This window comes from Zosterops lateralis (genome assembly GCF_965231275.1).
Source record: "Zosterops lateralis genome assembly, chromosome: 4".
NCBI classification, from domain to species: Eukaryota; Metazoa; Chordata; class Aves; order Passeriformes; family Zosteropidae; genus Zosterops; species Zosterops lateralis.
Window position 1 is genome coordinate 15,896,910 of NC_139765.1, and position 23,546 is coordinate 15,920,455.

Here is a 23,546-nt window from a genome sequence, read left to right on the forward strand (position 1 = left end):
AAGTGGTATTCAGCATTTCAGTAAGCACTAGTTCTCCTGCAAATGTTGCCCCTCCTACTCATGATGTGTGCCTCTTTCAGGAGCTGGATGAACAGACATTTTTAAAGTATCTTTTCCTTTCTTTGTTTTTAGTGCTACTACTACTGACTTCAGCTCCTTGATGCACTCAAAGGTATTGTCATTGGTGGTATCTTCTGTGCTACAATGTCTTCTAATGCAGGAACCCACAGAGCAAAATGCACCCAGCTCTGAAAAAAAACTCTGATCCTTTTATTTCAAATGTGTGGTGGTTGTTGGCAGAAAGTAGATATTGCAGAATGTCCTGCTTTGCATTTAACCTGTCAGCCTGCTTGCACAAATCAGTTGGGGAACATTAGCTCTGTAACAGCAACAATGTAAGTACAAAACAACATAAGTCTCTTCAACTCCTTGTTGGAGATCTGAGATCCAGTCAGCGAACTAACAATTCCAAATGGTTTCTAGCAAATTCAGATATGATCTTTTGTTGTTCCAGTATTGCCAGCTTCTGAAGCTGAGAATTCTCAGTTGCTACAGCAGCCTGCACATATCACAAAGTCACAGGCTCAAGGGATCTGTTAGAGTCTCCTATATGGCAGAGGAAGAAAACCTTATCTCATAATCTGATTTTAAAATCACTTTAAAATAAAAAAAAAAAAACAGGGGGTTTAAAACTTTTTTTTTCCTTAGCATAAAATTAACATCTGATTTTTTGTTGGTTGGATTTTCTTTTAGTTTTGGATACTTTTTTTCTTTTTCCTTTTTTGTCCCCAAAGCCTACCACTCAATACCTTTACAAAGCCTCACAAATTCTATTCCAAGTGTCCCGAGGAACACAATAAAAGCTAATCCAAAGGCATTTTCCTCCTTGCAGAGTATGAACGGTGTGCACATGATAGCCAACCCTATTGGAACAATGAATTCTACAAGCAATGGGCAGCACCTACCTCAGGTAAGGAAATGTTAGACCTGAGACAAAAGACAGATGTGAATATCACCTGCTCCCCACTGTTTCACATTTGTTCCTTGAAAGGAATCATTCTCCATCATCTCACTACAGCCACAGCTTGACTCTTTGCCAGTTCTTGCTCCCATTTAGGTGCAACCAGCACAGGTATGTTCAGAAGACCCTTCCCCAGTGGCTGGGACAGTTTATTTAGCTCTACATCCAGTAATGTGATCACGAGTTTCCTTTATTATTTGACTGTAATAGCTACTTTGTTTCTGCAAATCCTCCTTGGAAAATAGCCCAACTCAAAAATAACAACCCCTGGCACACAAAACCCTACTCAGAACAAAAAAGCAGCAGGCACAGACCATGAATCTGTTCAGCCACTTTGTTAGATACTCTTAGTATCCACTTTCTTTTTGTCTTTCAAAATATCCATCCGCAAAATCCTCCATTAAATCAATTCATTCTGGTATTTCTACTTCTCTTGAGTGAATCCAAGAAGAAATTGCTTGTTTGGGTGACAATTTTTTAGTATCCTAATGGCATAAGTTTATGTCCACAAAAGAATAGGCTAATATCAACCCATGAATTTGCATTCACAGTTAAAAAAATAATAATAATACAAATTAGTAAATGTAAGAAGCCTTTCTGAATCACTTGCTGCCTTTTTCGTCATTCTTAAATTATGGGCTGCATGAGAAGTTCCTTGAAATATTGTACCATTTTTCCCAGTACAAGGACTTGATCTACCAACATAGGCAGTTTCCTGTTGTTGATAAGAAAGCTTCTTTTGGAGAAAAATTTTCTGGCATCTTCTCCTTCCATATTCCCATTGCTCGGCCTTTTCCATGCCGTTTTGAGATCCCCAGCACTCCATCCCTAGTTAGAGGCCCTGAGCCAATAAAAGTGCAAAAAGTTCACCAAACCTTTGTGTGGTGGCTGCTCCTAAGCCCCAAGGATTATGGATTCCTTCTGCTCAGTGCTGGCACCCTGTCCCTGCAGCCCTCAAAGGCTTTTGGTATCCCACTGATATTCCAGTCAGACTTGGAGCTGACCCAGATCTGAGCCAGAAGTCCGATTACTGCTTGTCCTACATTTTTGTCACAGACTAGGGAATTTCAGGCCCTGGGACAAATTTCCAGTACTGATCCCAGTTAATCTCTGTGAAGAAAAACCTGGCCTCTCTTACACAAACCTGTTGCTCCTCTGGGCCCCGAATCACTCTGGCATTAGAGCAAACTGGGCTGCTGTTCTGATCACCTGCTTTGCTTGTGGATGTGTCCCCTCACAGGCTCAGCTCCTGGTCCTGCCCCCTGAGCCCTCAGATCTCAGCCTGGGCAGCAAGTACCGGTACCAGAGCAGGCATGACCACATGGTCTGCAAATGCCTCTCCCTGAGCATCTCCTACGCAGCCACCATCGGGGGGCTTACCACCATCATAGGCACCTCCACCAGCCTCATATTCCTTGAGCACTTCAACAAGTAAGTGACACTGGGACTTGGTGAGAACGGTGGGTGAGCCATCACCATCCTTGTGGGTCATTTCCTACCTCAAGGAACCCTGGTAAGAACACTCTCTCTGAAGGAAAATTTGCTTCTTCGTCTGCTCTATTGTTATTACCAATGGGTAATGTTTGAAAGCTAATACATATCCATGTCTTTCTCTCATGAAAAGTAAAAACTCCTCAGGGTGTGGTAACATTGAAGTTTCTCCAGCGACTTCTTTTGATTTGACATACTGATTATCTTGAAGGCAGCAGGCACTCTGGAAAAGTATACACTAAAGCTATGAAGATAGAACAAGGAAGACAAAACAAGAAATGTCATAAAAACAGCTGTTCAACATGTAATTGCAAAAAAAACCACCCCAAAACAACTTAGATATGTGGCCTTATACATTTGCTTCAGAGAAGATGAGAAGCTCTCTGATCCCCTAAGTATTTCCCTTATCATAGGAGCTCTCAAAGACATGAATGTTTCAATGTCAGAAACATGATTGTCAGAAGACTTGTGGTACTTCTCATACACAGAAACACATCCAAGTTTAGATCTGATTCTGACCATCTACTGCTGTCACTAACGCCTTGACATCTCTCATTTCTCCCTCTTAGGTGGTAGCAAAGAAGACTAAGTTCAGAAGTCATGTTTAATTCAAGGATTTAGATTATACAGAATTTTCCAAGACCTTGCTTTTATGACAGTTGCATCAAACACACACATCCAACATCCTTGTCAAAGCACAAAATAATGTAATCAATATTTGTGTGGCCCATGAGAAAGCATAGAAAGAGGTTCTGGTGAAGTCATTCTGAAGCCGGACAACACTAAAAGAAGCTTTAATATAAACCACAGGTAGAGATGGTGTTTCACTGCAGCTATTCCAAGTGTTTTTGGAGCTGGTCAGACAATCCAGACTATCTGGTTTTAAATGTTTGGAAAGTTATAGCATTTGTTGGTTTCACTCTGTACGTGTAATGCAGCTGTTGCAAATGCAAACTGATGGAATTTTTTTATCACCCCATGACATAAATGTGCCTACAGATGTGTGTGCAACTAAGACTCTTGCAGGTTCTTGTTCCTTTAATGTTTTAATTTCTCATGCATCCTCTTTTTTAATTTACAGCCAGTACCCAAAAGCTGAAGTGGTGAATTTTGGAACCTGGTTTCTGTTCAGTTTCCCCATCTCCCTCATCATGTTGGTGCTGACTTGGTTCTGGCTGCACTGGCTGTTCTTGGGCTGCAAGTGAGTGAAAGTTGTTCAAGATATATGGATTACAAAAGCAGGGCATCTGCACCTCCTCTCAAACATGTCTCATAAAGAAGTTTTGACTGGCAAATGACAGAATTTGAGGCATAATTTCCTTCTTCTTGCCAGATCAATTACCAGAGGAAATCTCACTGCTTAACTGCCCTGTATAGACAGCAATGTAGGGTATTACTGCTTGAGACTGAAGTGCCCAGGTATTGCTCATAGAAATCTGTACTGGTTTGGGCTTTTTTCATTCTTATAACGATGAGGATTCCCTTGTGGATCAAAAAATCTTGTTATAAATCCTTTTTAAAAAGTACAGTTTAAAAGATGAAGAGAAAAATAACTGCAAGTGAACAAGCTACTTTTCAGATCTCCCTCCAAAGAAATTAAATTAACATAAAGCCAGTTAAAATTAAGGTAAATAGACTCCATACATATTTCTCTTTAAAGTGGAAGGGACTCACAGCTTAAGAGACAAACACATTAAATACCAGTAAGTTCCTAAGCTCCAAAATAAGAAAAAAGTTTCAGTCTTCTAGTTCATTTGTTTCACATATTGTCTTTACGAAGTTAATGAAAACTGCCTAAATGTGTGCATTTAGAATGGATTCATTAATCTGCATTAAATTGCCATGCAGACACATTTCCTCAGAATTAAATTGGCCTCTAATTTGATTTAGTTTACTCATAAAAGTAAACTGAAGTGACATCACCATTTCACCCAGGACAATGAATAAATTGATAATGAGTTCTGCTTGCTGCTGACCTTGACTAGATTTGAAGAAGTAATTTACAGATGAGTGGCTCCATGCCCCTCTCAGTCAGTCTCTGAGTCTTGTAGCTCCAAATTAAAAGGCTAATATAAATTCCCTCTGCCATTTTTTTAATCTTGAGAAGAAACAGGTCCTAACATGAACCTCAATTAATTTGGTTTAAAAAAAATAAAATTGAAATTCCAAGTTGCATCCAAGACTTCATGCTGATTAATGTTGTTCTAAATAATACCAGAGAGTGCAGCATTATTGACTTTTTGAGAAGTACTAGTTGATTCCAAGGCACCTTAATCTCTGACTTTTATTCACTGCACTTCATTAAAGAACATATTGTGTTGGAAGCTAGGCTTCAGTACTCTGCCTTCACATCCTCCTGAGCCTGGAAGCACTTAGAATATGTTGAAACAGCTGCTTAATGCTTGTGCATAAATGCTTAATGAATCCCCATCATGTTGTTTTCCTAGGATGCCCTGTGCCATCTGTCTGTTCTTACTTCGCTTAGCTGGAGCAGCATTTCAGACTTTAAGGCCCTAGACCAGGTCAAGGGTCAAAGAGAATGGGCCCATCAAAAGATCTTTGCCAGCAAAGAGCTAAGGGTAGAAGTTACTACAGAACTGTCCTTTATAAACCATATAGCCCTTCTATATCAGCCTAGAAGGTTCTTCCAGCCTCATCTCTCCCTGCTGGTAGATTTTACTAAAGTCTAACAGCAAGATTTGCAAGGAAATTTAAAACACCTATAGAAGAAAGGCAGTGCTAAGTGAGCTAAAAAAAAAAGTTACATATTTGCCCATGTGAAATGAAAATCCTGGTTAAGTCCTTTTGTTGACCAGTCAGGGCCTGTCTGGATCTTGAGCAATGCAAATTCCTTTGTTAGTCTGGCCTTCAGCAGATACAAGGGAGAGCACTGTTTTGGCCAGTGCTACAGCTTGGGTGCTTAGTGAGGTACTGTTATGAATAAAAATGGGCAGAGAAAATATTAATCTCCATAAAACGCCTTTATTGATCAGCTCTTTTAATATTTGCTCGAGGGGTTTTTGGCTGCCCGTGCGTCGTGAAGGAGGAGGGTTTTTTTCAGCTCTGCTGCAGGGAATTGAGCAGAGCTGGAGAACCTGCCCTCGCTGGGAGCATTCCCAGGGTTCTGAGAGTTCTTTGTTTTCTTTGGGGGTCTCACCTCTGGTTTGGTCTTTTTAACTTACAGCTAGTAAGCAAAACTGGAGAAATTAGCTCTTTTGATCCTTCAGGGTCCACACGGCTTAGCATTAGTTCTTATGCGTTTCAATTTTACTTGGTTTTTATTTTATAAGGGTTTTTTGGTGTTAAACGTTATCCCGAGATGCACCTGGAGTCCTTTATTTGCATGCAGGATCAGCCGGGGCGGGCGGTTGGAGGCTCTTATGGCCGCGTGGCAGTTTTGCCGCAGTCATGGCGTTTCGGTCTCACGCTGCCTCACAGTGGCGGCAACGTTTGCGGGGGTTCGGGCCAGAGCTTGTGAGGTGGGGGGTGGAACGTGGTGGGCGTGGATTTCCTTCTTTTGGAACGGGGCGGCGGTTCGGCCCGGGGCGGGTGGCATGGCGGCTGCGGGCGGCCGGGGCTTTTCTTCTCGGCTCCGGCACGGGGGAACGGCTGGGGGCTGGGGCTGCTCTTCCCCGCGGCTGCGGGCAGCCGGGGCTTCTCCGTGCTGAACCTGGGGGGCGGCCGGCTCCTCTCTCTTTCTTGCTCCGGCGGCGGCTGGCTGCGGGGGTCGGGATTTCCCCGTGCCAGACGGCCGACTGCTTTGCGGCTGGAGCCGCGTTGAGGCGGGCGGCTCCGCTGCAGCTCCCTCGCCCCGTCGTTAGGGGTGGGGGGGAGGAGCCGCGGCGCCGAGCGTCTTTGAAGGGAACGGGTTCTTTTTGTTTTTAAGGTTGTCTGGGAGGAAGGTGCCACGGAGGTGGCTTTTCACTGTTACATTACAGGATAAACATTTTAAATTTCATTTTTATCAATTCCCTCCTCTTTTCTTTTGATCAGGTTTTTTAACCTGCATCAACTTATTTATGGTAATAATTTTTGATTGTTTTTGGGGTTTAACTTTATTTGTTCAAGTTTGGACTTTGCTCATATTAATCACAGCTTGGTTTTGTTTTGTCATTTTTTGTTTAATTTTGGGGGCTTTCTTTGAGGTGCTTTTGGTGTTAAAAGGAATCCGAATTTGGGCTACATTTTTGACTACTAGGGACTTTTTGTAGCTTTTTTTTTTTTTTTTTTTTTTTTTTTAATCAAACTAATAACCAAATTCTTACTAAGAGGTTTTCCTAGCTAAAACCATTCTCTTATAGAGCACTCTCCAGTTAGGCTTTGCTCAAAGGTGGCAGTATTTTTTATGACTAATTGTTTTTTTCTCATCCTGACAGGTTGAGAGTTGCAGATCAGCAAAGCAAGTGTGGTTTGGGTTGATATAAACTCCTATTGAGGACTTTGAGTTCTTCTCATCATTGATGAGGGAATGCCTCTCTGAACCAGCTCCTCTCATGGGTTTACTCATTATTCAGACTATCATGAGTCTTTCCAAGAGTCCAGTGTGAACCTGTCTCATTTTTTTTTTTTTGGTCTCACCTGGGCTTGCCTCTTGGTTCTAGGAGCTCTCCGGGTTCAGTTTCTAGAGTTTTTCTCTTGCACTTTCACACTTGGCTGTTAACTTTTAGGTAGCCTTTTTGGGTTGTGCTCTATGAGAGATTTTTAAATTTTGTAGTAATTTTCTTAATAATTTATACTAATTTAAAACAACAAACAATCCCACAGCTTTTGTGATTGATATGCGCTTTCAGTCACAACATTACAACAATAACAACAACAAACTTTTAACAACAATATCACAACCACTAATATAAACAGTAAAAAAACTTCTTGTATGCAATATGTAGGGTTTTTTTCACTGAGTTTCTGGGTGTTTTTTGAAAGTCATTTTTGAAGAGTTTGAATATGAAACAACAGTCTATGGGGGATGATGTTTTGAAAGGTCTGTGCTGGACAGGATGTTTGGAGGTGGTGTTGCTGGTCCTTTCACTCTGGTCTTTAGCAGCACCTGGAAAGGACTTATATTTTGGGTTTAATGGAGTGATATTTGAATTAAGGGGAGAAGTTTGGGGATTTTTGGATTTTGGTTTTTCTTTCTTGGTAACCTCCTAGGTTAGGGGGTTAACAAGAATGGAAGTCTAAACATTTTTTAAGGGAAAGCTCTTCTGTTAGATTGGGGCCAGGTTTTAATTCACAGAAGAGCAAGAGGCAAACAAACAGCTGAGCCAATTTAGCTGTGTTCCCTCAATTTGGTTTATACAATTTTGAAAGTCATACATTTTATGACTTTTCAAGTTTCATCATCTTTTTCATTTAATATACTTTCTAATATATCTTTTTCTCTCTTGATTGCCTCATCAAATGATACTTTTTGGCAATCTTTTTTGAGGTGCCCTATTCCTTCACAATAGAAACACTTCCAAGTTTCCCCTTGTCTTTTTGGGGTCACCCAAGGTAGTAGATTATTTCTTTGCCCTCTGACTGGCTTCCTATCCTCTCGGTGGGGTAAACTCTGGTTAGATACACTTTCTCTAGCCACAGCTACCATGATTTTTCCCTTTGTTATGGTTTTTTCTTCTTCCCTTCTTAAATAGACTTTTAAGGCTTCCCTTAACAAGTCATTTATTCCTCTATCTTGCCAGTCTTCCATCTTTTCTAATTTTCTTCTAATATCTGGCCAGGACTTTGTAACAAACTGTGTTTTAAGTAACACCTGGCCTTCAGGGCTTTCTGGGTCAATCTTAGAATATATTCGGAAATTTTGCTTTATTCTGCTCAGCCAAGTGGCTGGGGTCTCATCCTTTCCTTGCATACTATCAAATGCAAGTTTTGAGTTATTGCTTCTGGGGACTGACTCTTTAATTCCTTTGATTATCAAATTTCGATAATCATCCATATTTCTCCTGTCTTCTTCCCTATTTGGATTCCACTTTGGATCACTTACTGGCAGTTTATGTTCACCTGAGGGCCCTATTCTATTCTCCCTTTCCCAAATCCGTATCCCTGCTGTTTGAATCATTCTTATCTCCTCGGGGCTAAATAAAATTCTGAATATAGAATTCATTTCCCCCCACGTGAAGGTATTGGGACCCAGGAACTGATCTACCTGTTCAGCCACCCCCACTGGATCTTCTACTAAGTTTCTTAGTTCCTTTTTGAAGTTCCTGACCTCTGAGGCTGTCAGAGGGGCATTTACAAATCCCACCCCTCCAGCAACTCCGCCCGTTGGAACCTCTCTCAAGGGAAAAAGCTTAGCTTTTGATCTTGTGTTATAAGAATGTCCCTCTGCATTATTTTCAGGGGGACGCTCTATGCTTGGGGTGGGCAAATTTGGTTCCCAGTTTGCAGGTGGGGCTGGAACCATGGATGGCAAGGGAGAAAAAACATAGCTACTGTTAGGGGAAACTGGGGGTATTTCTGTTGTATAGAAGGGGTTAGTACTGGATGGGGGGAGACTCACCAGAGGGCTGGTTAGGGAGGGGGCAAAGGTATTGGTAGAGGGAGGAATAGGGGAATTAGTTTGAGGGATTTGAGGGTGGCTTGGGGCTGAAGGTAGGAGGGAAACAGGGGTTACAGTTTGGGGAAGTCGGAAGGGGTTTCCAGGGGGAACCTGGGGCATATCTGGATATGCGGGAGGGGGAGGTAAGTAACTAAGTGGATCCCAGATGGGGCCATTCTCTTCTTTATCACTTTTTTCTTTTTTCCCCTGTAACTTCCAAATCTTTATGTTTTCTCTATTTCTGCTTTGTTCTTCCCAACAAGCAGCATACTGCACTTGTTCTGATTTTTTGTCACCTTGGGCTCTCAGATGCTGATTTAACTGAGCACACATCCAAGGGTCTGTTGTTCCGTGCCATGGCCATTCTCCAGGTAAACCCAGAGTAGGCCATACCTCTATACAATAATGGATCATCTTGATCCTATCTAAATTTCTAGTACTTTCCTCCCTGTCCCACTGTTCTAACATCTTTCCTAGTGGGCTCCCTGGAGGGATGTGTGGTATTTTCTCTTTTTGTACTTCAGCCTCTCTAGGCCTACTTATCCAAGTACCCATTCTTACTTGGTAAAATTTATTCAAAATTTTTTGAAAGCTCTTTCACTCACACTCACTCACTCACACTCACTCGTGAGCTCTGGAAGCAGTTCGTATGACCCGCCCTTAGGGCCCCGACCACTGCCACAGCCAGCCCCCGGTACCCGTCAATGGCCTCAGCACTCCTGGTGCTTTCGTCACCACCCCAGCCGGTACCCTCTTTCACTCTTGCGCGTCCGGCGTATCCCCGTAAGCAGCCAGTCAACCTGGGCTCAGAGTTCCAGACGCTACTTCTGCCAGGATACACACACACAGTATGCGACTCACTCACTCGCCCTATCGTCAAGTTCCTCGCACGTTGGAACTCCCCTAACTTTCACTCACTGCACCCGGTAGCACCGGCCTTAAGTACCCCTGACCAGCTTTACCACTCCGTGTCCGGTAGCATGGCACTCCTGGCCACCCCCGCTTTACACGACACACTCAAGCCCGGTAGCGTATCTAATCCGACCCCCAACCAATGCACTCTTCACACCCGGTAGCGTGCTCCCTTTTAGCACCCCCGTCCAATGTGACCGTCCTGTACCCCGTCAGTTACCTCAGCCTGGCCACCCCTCCCCTGGGAGCAGCCCCTGGTAACCTCGGCCAGTACCTCTTGCTCTCCCCACACCCCTGCAGGTCCCTGGGAGCAGCCCCTAGCCACCCTTTCTCCTGCGTCGGTGTGGTGCGTGCCTCACACACTTGTCCCTGGCCTCCCCGCACACTTGAGGTGACCTGGGTGGTTTGCCCCTACAGGTTTAGGGGAAACCCACAGTACCACTTACTCTATGACGTGCCACTCACACTCTATCTAGCCTCCGCACGTCCGGAGGGGGGTCCCCTACACCCCTGGAGACGCCTCTCTCACTCTGTTTCCTTTCGCTTCCTCCTGGTCCTGACCACTCCTCTCGCAAAGAGGTGGAAATGCAGTACTGAGGAGTCCTCACTCGCTTCGGGGGTCCGTGCTAACGGCCCCCGTCTCACACACACACACAATCGTCCGCCTCCTGCTCCCGCCACCGAGTTTATACTTACCCGGTGCTCCTCAATGGCGCCCCCTTGTGGCTGCCGTGTGTCCCTCGAGGCTGGCGTGCATTGTCCTCGCTGGTTGTCCCTCGAGGCTGGCATGCGTTGTCCTCTTTGGTCCAGGAGGCCAGCTGTCCAGGAGGTCCAAGGTGGGCGGCGCCTTCCCGTCTCGGTCCTCTTCTGGGCGTTGCCAATCCCGGACGAGTCCCCAGTTGTTATGAATAAAAATGGGCAGAGAAAATATTAATCTCCATAAAACGCCTTTATTGATCAGCTCTTTTAATATTTGCTCGAGGGGTTTTTGGCTGCCCGTGGTCGCCGTGAAGGAGGAGGGTCCTTTTCAGCTCTGCTGCAGGCAATTCAACAGAGTTGGAGAACTCGCCCTCGCTGGGAGCAACCTCAGAGTCCTGAGTTCCCTTTGTTTTCTCTTGTGGTCTCACCTCTGGTTTGGTCTTTTTAACTTACAGCTAGTAAGCAAAACTGGAGAAATTAGCTCTTTTGATCCTTCAGGGTCCACACGGCTTAGCATTAGTTCTTATGCGTTTCAATTTTACTTGGTTTTTATTTTATAAGGGTTTTTTGGTGTTAAACGTTATCCCGAGATGCACCTGGAGTCCTTTATTTGCATGCAGGATCAGCCAGGACGGGCGGTTGGAGGCTCTTACAGCCGCGTGGCAGTTTTGCCGCAGTCATGGCGTTTCGGTCTCACGCTGCCTCACAGTGGCGGCAACGTTTGCGGGGGTTCGGGCCAGGGCTTGTGAGGTGGGGGGTGGAACGTGGCGGGCGTGGATTTCTTTCTTTTGGAACAGGGCAGTGGTTTGGCCCGGGGCGGGCAGCAGGGCGGCTGCGGGCGGACGGGGCTTTTCTTTTCGGCTCCAGCACGGGGGAACAGCTGGGGGCTGGGGCTGCTCTTCCCCGCGGCTGCGGGCGGCCAGGGTTTCTCTGCGCCGAACCTGGTGGGGGGGTGGCCGGCTCTTTCCTCTCCCTCCGTCGGCGGCAGAGCCGGCGGCTCCGCTGGTTCCTCCCGCTCCGTCGTTGGGGTGGGGGGGGCGCGGTGCCGGGCGTCTTTGAAGAGAACGGGTTCTTTTTGTTTTTAAGGTGGTCTGGGAGGAAGGTGCCATGGAGGTGGCTTTTCACTGTTACATTACAGGATAAACATTTTAATTTTCATTTTTATCAGGTACCAACTGAGATATTAAAATAACAGGAATCATAGAAGTACCTATTATCACCTAAAAGAACTGTAAAAGTTGTGCTGCCATGGCACCTGAGTCACTGCTGCTGCCTCTTTTAGAATGGCTTAGATGCTGTTACACCTCTGTGTGACAGAGGGCACAGCTGGAGTGAAAAAGCAGGGATCTGTGGCTCAAAGCACAGCAAGATAACCTTTCTGGAAAAAAGAAAAGGAGAGGGTTAAAGTGGGCTTGAAAGCATCTTAATTTGAATTAAGAATGTCCATGCTTTCTTATAGAATGAAGGCAAACTAAATAAACTAAGGAACTCAACATCCATACAAATGTAGAAGAGGATCAATACATCCAGCTAGGAAATATGCTCATGTTTTCATGTCCCTGGCAGAAGTATAGGCATTTTTCACCTGGACAGAACCCCAGACTGACTCCCCTGGCCTCTGTGGTGCTTTTCTGGCTGTGCCTGGTTTAGAAATTATAAAATTAGAAATTATTCAGCTATTATTATGGCAGTATAAGCAGAAGCAGACAGGTTGTGGCAGCTAATGGGATCCCAAGCACAGCTTTTCTTCATTATGAATCCTGAATATTCAAGGCAAATATGGTCTCAAAAGCCAGAGCAGGCCCCAAATATGTTGGATAACCAAGATCCAACCGGAAAGGATAGTTAGTCCATGAACAATTACTATTGATAGCTGACCTCTGTCCCAGTCTTTCCCTGTGATGACAGACACTAGTCATAGCTTTTGGAAGTTTCTGGCAGCTCTTTGAGGAAGCTCACACAGAGGGAGCCCAGCCATAGCTCAAGATGGCTTGGAGATACCACTCAGTATGAGTCAGAGCACTCTGGGGACCTTCCAGCTACGTCTACAGTTGAATTTTAAAAGAACTTGAAACCAGATTAATCAAATATCACACGCAGTTATTTCCTTTCCCATTGCCATCAGGCCTTGCCCCAATCACATCTTCTCCCAACAGTCCCTGATACCAGAATTTTCGGTCTACCTAATTGCTGGGGGTTTTTTAAACTACTTTTTCCCTCTCTCTTTATGCCCTTTCCTTATTTTATTGTGCTATCTCAGTTTTAAAGAGACTTGTTCTGTGAGCAAGAAGAAGAAGACCAAACGGGAAGAAATGTCAGAGAGAAGAATTCAAGAGGAATATAAGAAACTGGGAAATGTTAGGTAAACCAGACCTGTCTTCCTTGGGATTTTGCCTCTCTAGGCTGAACCATTGTTTCCTATTGCCCTCCATGCTGCCTTGGGCTCATGTAGCTTATTCTAAAACTCTCAGCTCTTTTTCCTCCCTTCCAGGATAGAAATAGAACTAAATGCAGAAATGAACTAAAATCAAAGACTTTGTTACAAGCATGAGTGTTAACATGTAACTCACTTATCTATTTCTGAAGAAAAAGCAAAAAAAGGGAAAGATTTGAATGTATTTGAATTTGAACTCTGAATTCCAGAGTTCAAAGACAAACCTTGACTCAGATGACCTTTGAACCCTAAAGGAACCCTTCTCCTAATTCAGGCACATACTTATTTTAGTGGATGGAAGTTCAACAAGGCTTTTTCCCATGCCATGAGTTGTTCAGCCTTCCAAGTTGCCCATAATATTTATGCGTTATGGCAACAAATGTCTCTTGAAAAAATTATTTGGTGAGATTTTCATGTTCAAGAGGGCTGATATGGCACAGAACTCTTCCTTCACAAAACATCTTTGTGCTGTTTAACTGAAATGTTGAGAGATCAACTGCCTGAATACAATAAACTCTGAAATTAAACTTTTGTTCAGGTTGTGCCTAAATATGAAATCACTCTTAATTTAAATCTATGCTAAATTAAAAATCCTCAAGCCACCTCAAGTATCCTCAAGTCACCTTGTGTGCACCATCTATGCTAATTTACATTGTCATTTGCTCTTAGGCTTTCTACCCTTCTAAAAAATGCAAGAGAATGTGTTTACAGTGGAATGCTAATATGAACTTCACTTTGTTAACACATTTAATCAGATAATAATGCAAATACTAAACAGGCATTTAGAAATATTTTCCTTCAGGTCTTGCCCATGAATGATTAAATTGCAAATACAGATGGATATTTTTAGCCTATTTCTTACTGGATTTAGATGGTTCCCAGCTGGGAGCCAAATCTAGAATTCTTTAATTCAAACTAATCTTCCTTGCTATTTTTCATATGAGTTTTATCCTTTTTTTAAGCCAGTCTCTACTTTCTTACTTCTGGAACTAGCTCTTGAGTTTTCAGACAGACCTTGGAATTACTTCCTAGCTTCTCTGGTTTTTTATTTCCAGCTATCCTGAGATGGTGACTGGATTTTTCTTCATCCTGATGACCTTGCTCTGGTTCACTCGTGAGCCTGGCTTTGTACCAGGATGGTCATCTTTTTTTGAGAAGTGAGTAAAATCCCCTAAACAACTGTACAGGGATACAACTTTGTTTCTTATGACTTTCTACAATATTTTTTCCCCTAAGACATTATCAGCCACATTTATTGAAGCAGTGAAAAATTGAGTCTTTATTCAAAAATTAAGATTTTTTTTCTTAAATTCCATTCTTTTTCAGTATTCAAAGTGAGTTAAGTAGAAAAAAGTTAATTAAACAATTTCAAATGTAAAAGAATAGGAGGGTTAGATTTTGAACTTAAAATATTTCAGTGCATTCATAAAGAAGTTTACACTAGAATATATTGCAACTATAATTGAAATTAAAATTTTTGACATAAAATTTTTGACAAATTTTTTTATCAAGAAAATGTCTGTTGAATTAAATATTGCTGAGAATGGCAATTGAAGCACATAATTTTCCTCTTATTTTAAATTATATTGAAACAAATTACATTAAAACTTAGTATAACACACTTTGTACATCAAAAATATAACTTTGTAAGTTTTCTTTATATTGCTACTGTATAAAATTTCTTTAATTTTTCATTCCAATTTTGACAGAAAAACAATTTCTAATACTGTTTTTCAGCTGAAAATCACAGTACAGTTTGGTACTCCTCAAAATACTTTTACAGAAACAGTTTTAAACATTTAATTTAAAATCAATCTACAGTTCAATTCTAAAGGATCATTTGGGTTTGGCTTTTTCCCAGAATATATTTCTTGTTTCTTACACTACAGTAAACAATCTATTTTTCTGTACCTCCAAGTTAATAGATTTCTAAACCAAAAGGGATTATTTTTTCAATCAGAATGATAAAAAATGTTGAGCTGTGATTGAAGTTGGCTACCACAGTCAGTTTAATAAATGGGAAAAAAATTCTATTTGTATCCTTGATATGCAGGCATGTTTTTCTAGTGGGCTGTTAGTATGACTTCAGATGTGGGAATACAACTGCACCTGCAGAAATGTGCTTGAAGCTATGTACCTGGTTTAGAAATGCTTCTCTTAATTTGTTTTTATGAAAATGTTGCTGTTTCTTTCCTAGGAAAGGTTACCGGACTGATGCCACTGTCTCTGTATTTCTTGGGTTTCTCCTTTTCCTCATTCCAGCAAAAAAACCATGTTTTGGAAAAAGGAGAAAAGGTGAGGAGAATGCAGTAAGAAAGAGAACTGGTATCTTTTTCAATGTCTAATGATGTGGGGTTTTTTTGTCTGTAAAAAGTTACAAGATACTTTTATGTTGGTAAATTAAGGTTCAGTTTCTCCTCTGATAGCAGCCCCTCCTATATCAGATCCCCTTTTATTTTTGCTATAATTCACATTGTCTCATTCAGTGGATGACAAACAGATCTTGAATCTGTGACTGCCACGTCTTCTGTGCTAGCCGAGTTATTAGACTTTAGGACTGAGGACTGAGCTTCAGGAAATGTTTAGATGGAGTTCCATATTAAAAAAACTATAATGCAAAATCAGCTCAACAGAAACTCTAGAAAAAAAATTAGTCATTACTTATACCCTGGAAATCACTGTAATGTCTTAAGGTAAACATAAAAGAGGTTATAAAGTGCCAGATAATGCTCCAATTTTGTGCAATGCTTCTCTCACATTCTTCTTGATAATGAGATTATTTCACATTTGTGTTTAGGTAGCACTCAGTGCTTTGATCGGCTTGCTGTGCCAGTCTTTTAGCAATGCTGTATCAAAGTAGAATTGTCTGCACAGCCTTAGGTAGAGATTATAAAGCCTTAGGTAGAGATTATAAATGTATATAAACATATATTTTTATACTGTCATATATTGTACAGGTTTTAGGAAAGTATGACCCTCTAACTCCTTCAAGAAAATACTCAGGCACTTAAAAAACCTGATGTCTTCAGATAAAATCTAGGGGCCTAAATGCACTTTGTCAAGCATCCTGGCCTACTTCATAGTCCTTCTTTGATAATATAATCCCATTGTAACACCACCTCAGTGGTCTACAGATACATGCACATCACAAAACAGCCCATAGTCCCTCAAAGAGCTGTAACATGAAAACACAGGGGCTTACAACTATTTACATTGACAGAGCAGCCAAGGGAAAGTCAGGATGTTTGGAATTAATACGCTGCATTTTCTGTGGCCAGGCTATCCAGAGAAAGAGGCTATGCACTGCCTCTTTGCCTCTCTCTGGTAGTCCCATGCATATTCAATCATTTCTATTAGTGAAAAGTGTGAAGGTCTGCAAAAAGGGCAGTATAATTCTGGTCACACACTTTATTTGATATAGGAGATGGTGAAAAGTCAACCGATACTAACACACTGGAGCCCATCATTACCTGGAAGGACTTTCAGAAGACCATGCCCTGGGAGATTGTTGTGTTGGTTGGAGGAGGTTATGCCTTAGCAGCTGGATGCAAGGTACTAGTGTAGATTTTTTTTTTATCCTCCTTCCTAAACATATTATCAACCTGCTATTTTATTCCTTTGTATTCTCCCCAATTTGGATTTATGATGTAGATACTTACAAGTTTGTACATAATGTAGTGGGCAGCGCTCCCTGCACTCAATAAATGTCTTTCTTGCTATTTATTAAACACTGCAGTGAAATCTAGTTTACTGAGCAAAAGGAAATGCAGAAAGCATTGACCTAAACTTAGCTTATTTGCTGGCAGGATTCTCTGATGTAAACTGCCACAGAAAGAAGAATCTGTTTTACAAACATACCAAGTATTTAGTAATTCTTGTGCTTCTGTCTTTTCCTCAGACCTCTGGCCTCTCTACGTGGATTGGACGTCAAATGCTCTCACTCAGCAGCCTTCCCTACTGGGCTGTAACTCTGCTGGCTTGCATTTTGGTGTCCATTGTAACAGAATTTGTTAGCAATCCAGCAACCATAACCATCTTTCTGCCTATTTTATGCTGCATGGTGAGTTAAAATTGTGACATTTTTAGTCTGTTGTTTCCTGCAGGCTTGCGGGAATTTTTCAGGATGTCAGGGTCTTGGCACTCTGTTCACATGAAACGCAGCCTCAGCTCCCAAGCTACTGTTCTGTAATCTTAAAACTAGGAAAAATAATATAATTGGGCAGCCAAAAGCGTATTTTAGCATGAAGGAATTTATAATCCCTCTCAGACAAAGTGCACTGAGGAATTCATATGTCAGGTACAAGAAAAGATGAATATGGAATCAACAAGTTAGGTGAACTTCACATAAAGCTTGAGATGCTTTTTTCAATGTTATTTTAAATGTGTGGTTCATTACTTAGTAGTCACCTGCTCTCTACTTGTGAGAAAAGACCGGAGTGCTGAATCTTATTTCAATTGTTCAAGGGGTTGATTTGGCAAGCATACTGTCTTCCAACATGGAAAGCAGAGATGTTTGTAAGGAACAGAAAAAAATCAGGATGCTATTGGCAAGGGTAGAAAAGAGATAGTAATTTAATTTTATATTGGAATAGCAGTTACAGAACATTTCCCTTTCTTAAATGTATTGTGAAACATTAGTTTTCATATCCTATTATAACTATTTTATGGGATTATCCAAAAGCATATTGTGTGAACAGTTCTAAGTTAAGACATAGCCAGATCAAAATATATGTTTCTGTGGCTTAGGAGTTCAGATTTACTTCTGCTCCATGTAGAAAGAGATTCTTCTGAAAAATTATTTAGAGCAGTAATATACTTGCAGCACGAACTGCCATCTTAAGGCAGACTGTCTTTTTAGATTGCAAAAGTAACCTGGAGACACTTCCCAAAATAATTTAGCCTTGTTTATCCTTCCTTTTCCCTCTCATATAAAACTGGGCCAAAGCAATGTAAATGAAAATGGTAAATTTTATCACCACTCAAAACTCTATTCTTTTGCCCATTGTAAAGAATACTCCACCATCCCTGCCTTCTCACCATGCAAGTTTGGATCATAACCAGCTGGTTCTCTTAACCACATAATCATCTCATCATATTCAGCAAGTGGAAGAAGCAAGTTATTTGTGTTAACCTGTTGTGACTTCTCGTGGATGAAGACTGAAGCAGCAGTCAGTGTTAAGGTCCAGGAGACACAACACAGAATGGCACAGAGAACAAGCGGGAGAAAGAGCAAAGGTGTCCTATTCGTAGCAAACTCCACCCTCCCTCAGTGTGAAATGTCTCAAGAGAGATCCCTGGAGCTGGACCAGCTTAAAATTATGCCATTGCTCTAAAAAAACACAACCAGCCAAAAAATACTTCCACACTTAAGTTTAGAAATTAGGCAGGTGTGATTCACAGCAAACAGACAGGGTCCTTTCATAGTAATTGTCAGCCCTGACTTTTACTGACTAGGGGAAACATCTCCCTCCCTCTGTTCTTCCAGTCAGAAACCTTGCTGATCAACCCTTTATACACCCTGATTCCTGTAACCATGTGCATCTCATTTGCGGTGATGCTGCCTGTGGGTAACCCTCCAAATGCCATTGTCTTCAGTTATGGGCACTGCCAGATCAAAGATATGGTGAGTCTTGGCACTGGGTATATCCTCCCATGCTTCATGCAACTCTAAAACCTACTCCTATATTCAGCAGATAATAGTAATAATAATAACAATAATAACAATAACTATAATAATAATAGCATTGGTGCAAATAATAATGATTATATTGGTGCTAATATTAAGTAGTGATATCTGCACTGCTCTTACACAATAGAGCTGTCAGGTTAAGAACAACCACAGATCTATTGTAGGATGCACACATTTCTTATCTGGGTTTTTTTATGAATGTAATGGTCTAAAGAGCTTTAGGACTATGCAATCCTTTGCACTGACTTACTAAGACTTACTAAGAGAGCATAAGAAATTAGATTTATCACACAGCTCCACCATACAGTAAGTCCTGTATCACCCTGTTATGTGTGGTTTAACTCGCCATTCTGATAACCTGACTGAGAAGTCCAAGTGACAAACTGAGCAACTCACAATGAACTGCATCACTCTAGTCATCATTCCTGAATACTCTAACATACCCCCTAACATGTACACTCTCATTTATGCTTTTTCTCTTTGCTCTAGAATCATTATACATAAATTGTCATACTATGTAAGAGTCAGTATAGATCTTACTGCTATTTTTTTTCCCCCTACGTTAACGGGTTTTGATTAAGTTGCTCTCATGTATTTTGCTTTTGCAGGTGAAAGCTGGCCTGGGTGTAAATCTGATTGGCCTGGCTGTTGTCATGGTGGCCATCAACACATGGGGAATTAGGCTCTTCCACCTGAACACCTTTCCAGAATGGGCAGCAGTCAGCAACATCACAAGCCAAACATAATCTTCAATGGACAAAAAAGCAAAAGTGCAAGACCAAAGCAAGTTGGAACAAAATATTGCACCTACATTTCAAATACAAAAGAAAGAAGGAAACTTGTGTATACATAGAACCAGGATCCATTGTAAAACCATGAAGAAAATCCACTGGGAGGTGTTCTGCAACAGCTTTTCAGTTCTGAAAATCAGCATGAGTTAAAAGGAGAAATTAGCTTTGCTCTATTGTTGCTTTCTCTGGGATACCGTAACTCAGAAAAAATCCACTCCTCGAGATTATCTGCCTATAGCTTTTTCATACCTTAGAGCAATTATGTAGGACTTTCATGTAGGACTCCAGTGGCAGAAAACAAGTACACATACACTGGTGTACTCAGCAGTAGCAGATTTGGTCCTTCTATTGACCTCTACACTGAATGTAGGCTGAGCCTTATCCCCATATCCAGAGGAGTTTTATAAGCCTACTTCTTTTGAAGGCAGATTATTCTTTTTTTGAGATGACTCATCACTATTTTGCAAAAACCACTTTTCCACCTAACTCATATGACCTGGACAGAAATCCAGCTGCCAACTATCAGCTTCAAAGGGATAATAGAAACCACAGAGAGGAAGGAGAAATCTCCTTGGAAGAAGAATATGGGGGCGGTTTCACACAGCACTAGTATAAATTTCCAATATTGTATATTTGCAGTCTCGGCTTTGGAAGGAAGAGTTTCAGGAACAGAAACTTTTGTTCAAGACCTTTTTTTATCATTACTGCAGTGGGAGTTTTTTCAGCAGGGGAAGCTGTGACCAGCAATACCTTACCAGGCCAACACGCCCCATACCTCTCCTGTCTCTTTGGCTGCTGTTTAGTTATGCACTTATGATTCTCCTGAGAGAGAAAGTCTCATCCCCGATGGCACTCAGTGCTGCTCCATGAGTAAGAAGGGAGAGGGCTGAAGTGGAGTGGTGCATTCACTTGAACATCACACCCCTGCTCTCTAGCAGCCCAGAGAGCAGGAACTTCAAATGTAGGAAACTGTGGCAGAGAATAAATAACTATCAAGCCAAAAGGACAATCTCTTTATCTCTCATCAACAAAGTGAATGCCCTTCTTTCCTCACTGGGTCCCTGTGACACACATTAAGTCTCCTCATGTATTATGTCCAGTTTTTAATAATTTCCTTACTGTCAATACGGTTAAGTTGTATTAGAATAATTGAATCTTATGTAATTACACTTTAATGAATTTTTATGCTTTCCACTTCCAATTTAGGCTCTCTAGCTGATAGTGTGAACATCTATTCTGCAAAAATAAAATGTCAATAAAATAAATTATTCACTACTGCACATTCTGGTGCTCCATGAGAATACAAATTGGATGTATTTCGCCCATAACCCACCAAACCCTTAGAGAAGCAGTGTTGAGACAGCAGGAGGTGTTGGCTTACGGCTTGTGTCAAAACAGAGGGATCCCACAGACTCATCTTGGAAATAACCAGGTACAATAAAAGGCCTTCGGCTGGCAGAGAGGAGAAATATGGGGGGAAAAGCATGTCTTAGCTCTTGTTCTAAAAGCAGGAAGTGGCATACTTTAGCAAAACAATTGCTATTCCTGGTAGTTCCTGTAAATTTCATTTTGAACAGCAAAGTGTTTCTGTGGATCAGTCACTTAAAGCATCCCCATGACCCCCAACGCATAAAACAAGACATCAGCCTCACTTTTTCACCTCTTCTCCCATCCCACCTGTTGCTGTGTTCCCCCACCCCGAGCCTGCTGCTGTGCTGCACTCCAGCATACAAAGCTCACAGCAGCCTTTGCCATGCAGATCCTCCACACCCTTCCTGCTCCCTTCCATGCGCGTTTCCCTGCTCCCCAGCAGGAGACTGCTGCTGAACACGGACCCCAAAATGGTGCTCAAAGCAGAGGCACTCTGGCCTCCCCAGGAGCAGGAGAGGAAGGGGCTGCAATGCTGCAATATTCACCAACATGGGCAGCTTCCTACAGGACAAGCACTACAGGTTGAGGGGGGGGGGGGGGTGGTGGTGTCTAGAATACCAACAGTTTTGTCCCTTCACACAGCAAGCGGAACAGCTCTTTGTTCACAGTGCCTAAAGTTATTTTTGACCATTCCCACCTTGCCAAGAAACTTTCTGGTTTGCTTTCTTCCCAGGGCTTTAGCTGCTCTGCACCTTTTACTTGCACTCATCTTCTAATCCTTTTCACTTCACGTTTCATCCACCAGCACCATCCAATTGCTTTGCTGCCCAGCAACAAATCACTCTCTGCCCTCCTAATACTGATTTCTCAGCTCTGCTCACCTCCCATCACACCTTGCTATCCCAGAGATTTCCCAGGGGATATTCTCATTTGTGAGAGGAACCAGCTGGCATTCCAGCCAGCCTTAGGGAGACCTGGGGTTGCTCACAAATCAAACAGGACATCCAGGAACACTCTTCAGTAAGAACAGCAGTAGCATGAATTGGCTTGTTACTATTGCACATCTCAAATGATATTTCTTCAGAAAGATTTCCAGGAGGCTCTGGCATGGCTTGTGTCTCACAATATTGGTGTAGAGACATTTGGAGTGGACTCAAGCAAAGAATTTCCCCAACATACTATTTCTCCTGTTTTGGTGCTCTTGGCACTCTTCCATATTCACGGCTGCTGGCACTTGTCACTGTCATGTCCCACCAGGTAGATGCAGAAAGGCAGTGTACTGTTCTGGCCTTTTTTCCACATCAGATCAGTTAGTGCATGCCCCACTGGCAGATTCTGTTCTTCATTGTTGCTTTTTAGTAGTAGTAGTACTAGTAGTACTAGTAGTGGCAAGTGGAAAAAGAAGTCAGAAATTTTCACTCATAAGATACAGTGTACTGTCACTCAACTTCAAATTTGTCTCTACCAACCACCAAGGTAGAAGTATTTTTTTCAGAGGGCAAATAAGCCTGATTTCAAATTAAGTGATTTCAAGGTGCGTTCAAGATTCAGCACATACATCAAGCCTTAAAAACAAAAATTATGCTTTCAGCTCAGTATTTATCCTAAGAGTAGAACTGCATTAACTAATAGAAGTATAATATTTTATCTTACATTTTTATATTATCTTTTACTAAAATCCTATTAGGGCTTTATAAATGTACTTTTTTAGGTATATAAGGTATATACCTGATTTAAAATCTGAAAAATTTAACTGAAGCAAATTGAGGTGATTTATACTGAGCAATTACCCATCCCACAGCTGATAATGTTTTATTTCTCAGGGAAAAAAACAGAGCATGATAGCTGTACATAATACTTGTACATGGCTGTTCAAGTCTCTCTTGTTCGGAGAAAATTTGAATGATAAATTAAAGCACGTCTTTTTGTTGTTGTTGTTTGGTTTTTGTTTTTTTCCCCCATACATTGATTAGTAGCTTATTAGATTTCATCCTTGGGCCCAAAAAGTGCAGTGGTCAGAAACAGGTTCTAATCAGTGGAATCCTGTTGCAGAATCCATGTTTCCACACAGAAAACAAAAAGTGTGTTCCACTCCAGCATTTGGGCTTACAGCACATGAAAGTTACTATGTAGTTATGGTTTGAGTGAATTTCAGTGTGTTACAGGATTGGGGTATTAATTTTTTTTTTCCAGGTGCATTAAAGACTAAAGCCAGAATTGACTTTGGCAGGAGCACCTATTCTGAGGACAACTTATGAAATTCATTTTTTCAGAAAGCAAAACTCATCATCTGTGAATAATGTATGTTTCAGGTGAAAAAGCAAACAACCTGCAGAGTTATTTTATCTCAGTAAAAATTCAATAAAAAATACCTCAGTTTAGGACTTTGCAAAATAAATGTTAATATGTACCACCAAGAAGTCTAACAAACAAAACTACATCTCTCTTTTTTGTTCTCTTGAGGCAAAAATAAAAATAACCATACAGGAGACTTTCCTCTGGATTTTAGCAGCAACTTACACTCTGATGTCCACCTAATGTCCAAAATAATTCTGCATCTCATATAGAATATTGATATTTTTTCATTTGAATATCAATGC

The 23,546-nt window shown here is 41.6% G+C and overlaps 1 protein-coding gene across 1 annotated transcript in view; it reads left to right on the top strand.

Annotated features, from left to right (window-relative positions):
* The window catches only part of SLC13A4 (solute carrier family 13 member 4), a gene marked incomplete at both ends in the record, with an annotated part of 30,946 nt that extends 11,416 nt beyond the window's left edge, over window positions 1-19,530 (top strand). The window contains 11 exons of the mRNA XM_083860290.1: window positions 133-172; window positions 893-970; window positions 2,262-2,452; window positions 3,594-3,713; window positions 12,922-13,023; window positions 14,151-14,252; window positions 15,293-15,390; window positions 16,517-16,647; window positions 16,994-17,155; window positions 18,581-18,718; window positions 19,393-19,530. Of these exons, the coding sequence (XP_083716416.1) occupies window positions 133-172; window positions 893-970; window positions 2,262-2,452; window positions 3,594-3,713; window positions 12,922-13,023; window positions 14,151-14,252; window positions 15,293-15,390; window positions 16,517-16,647; window positions 16,994-17,155; window positions 18,581-18,718; window positions 19,393-19,530 (1,300 nt within the window). The remainder of the gene's footprint in view (window positions 1-132; window positions 173-892; window positions 971-2,261; window positions 2,453-3,593; window positions 3,714-12,921; window positions 13,024-14,150; window positions 14,253-15,292; window positions 15,391-16,516; window positions 16,648-16,993; window positions 17,156-18,580; window positions 18,719-19,392) is intronic.
* Window positions 19,531-23,546: the final 4,016 nt, after the last annotated feature.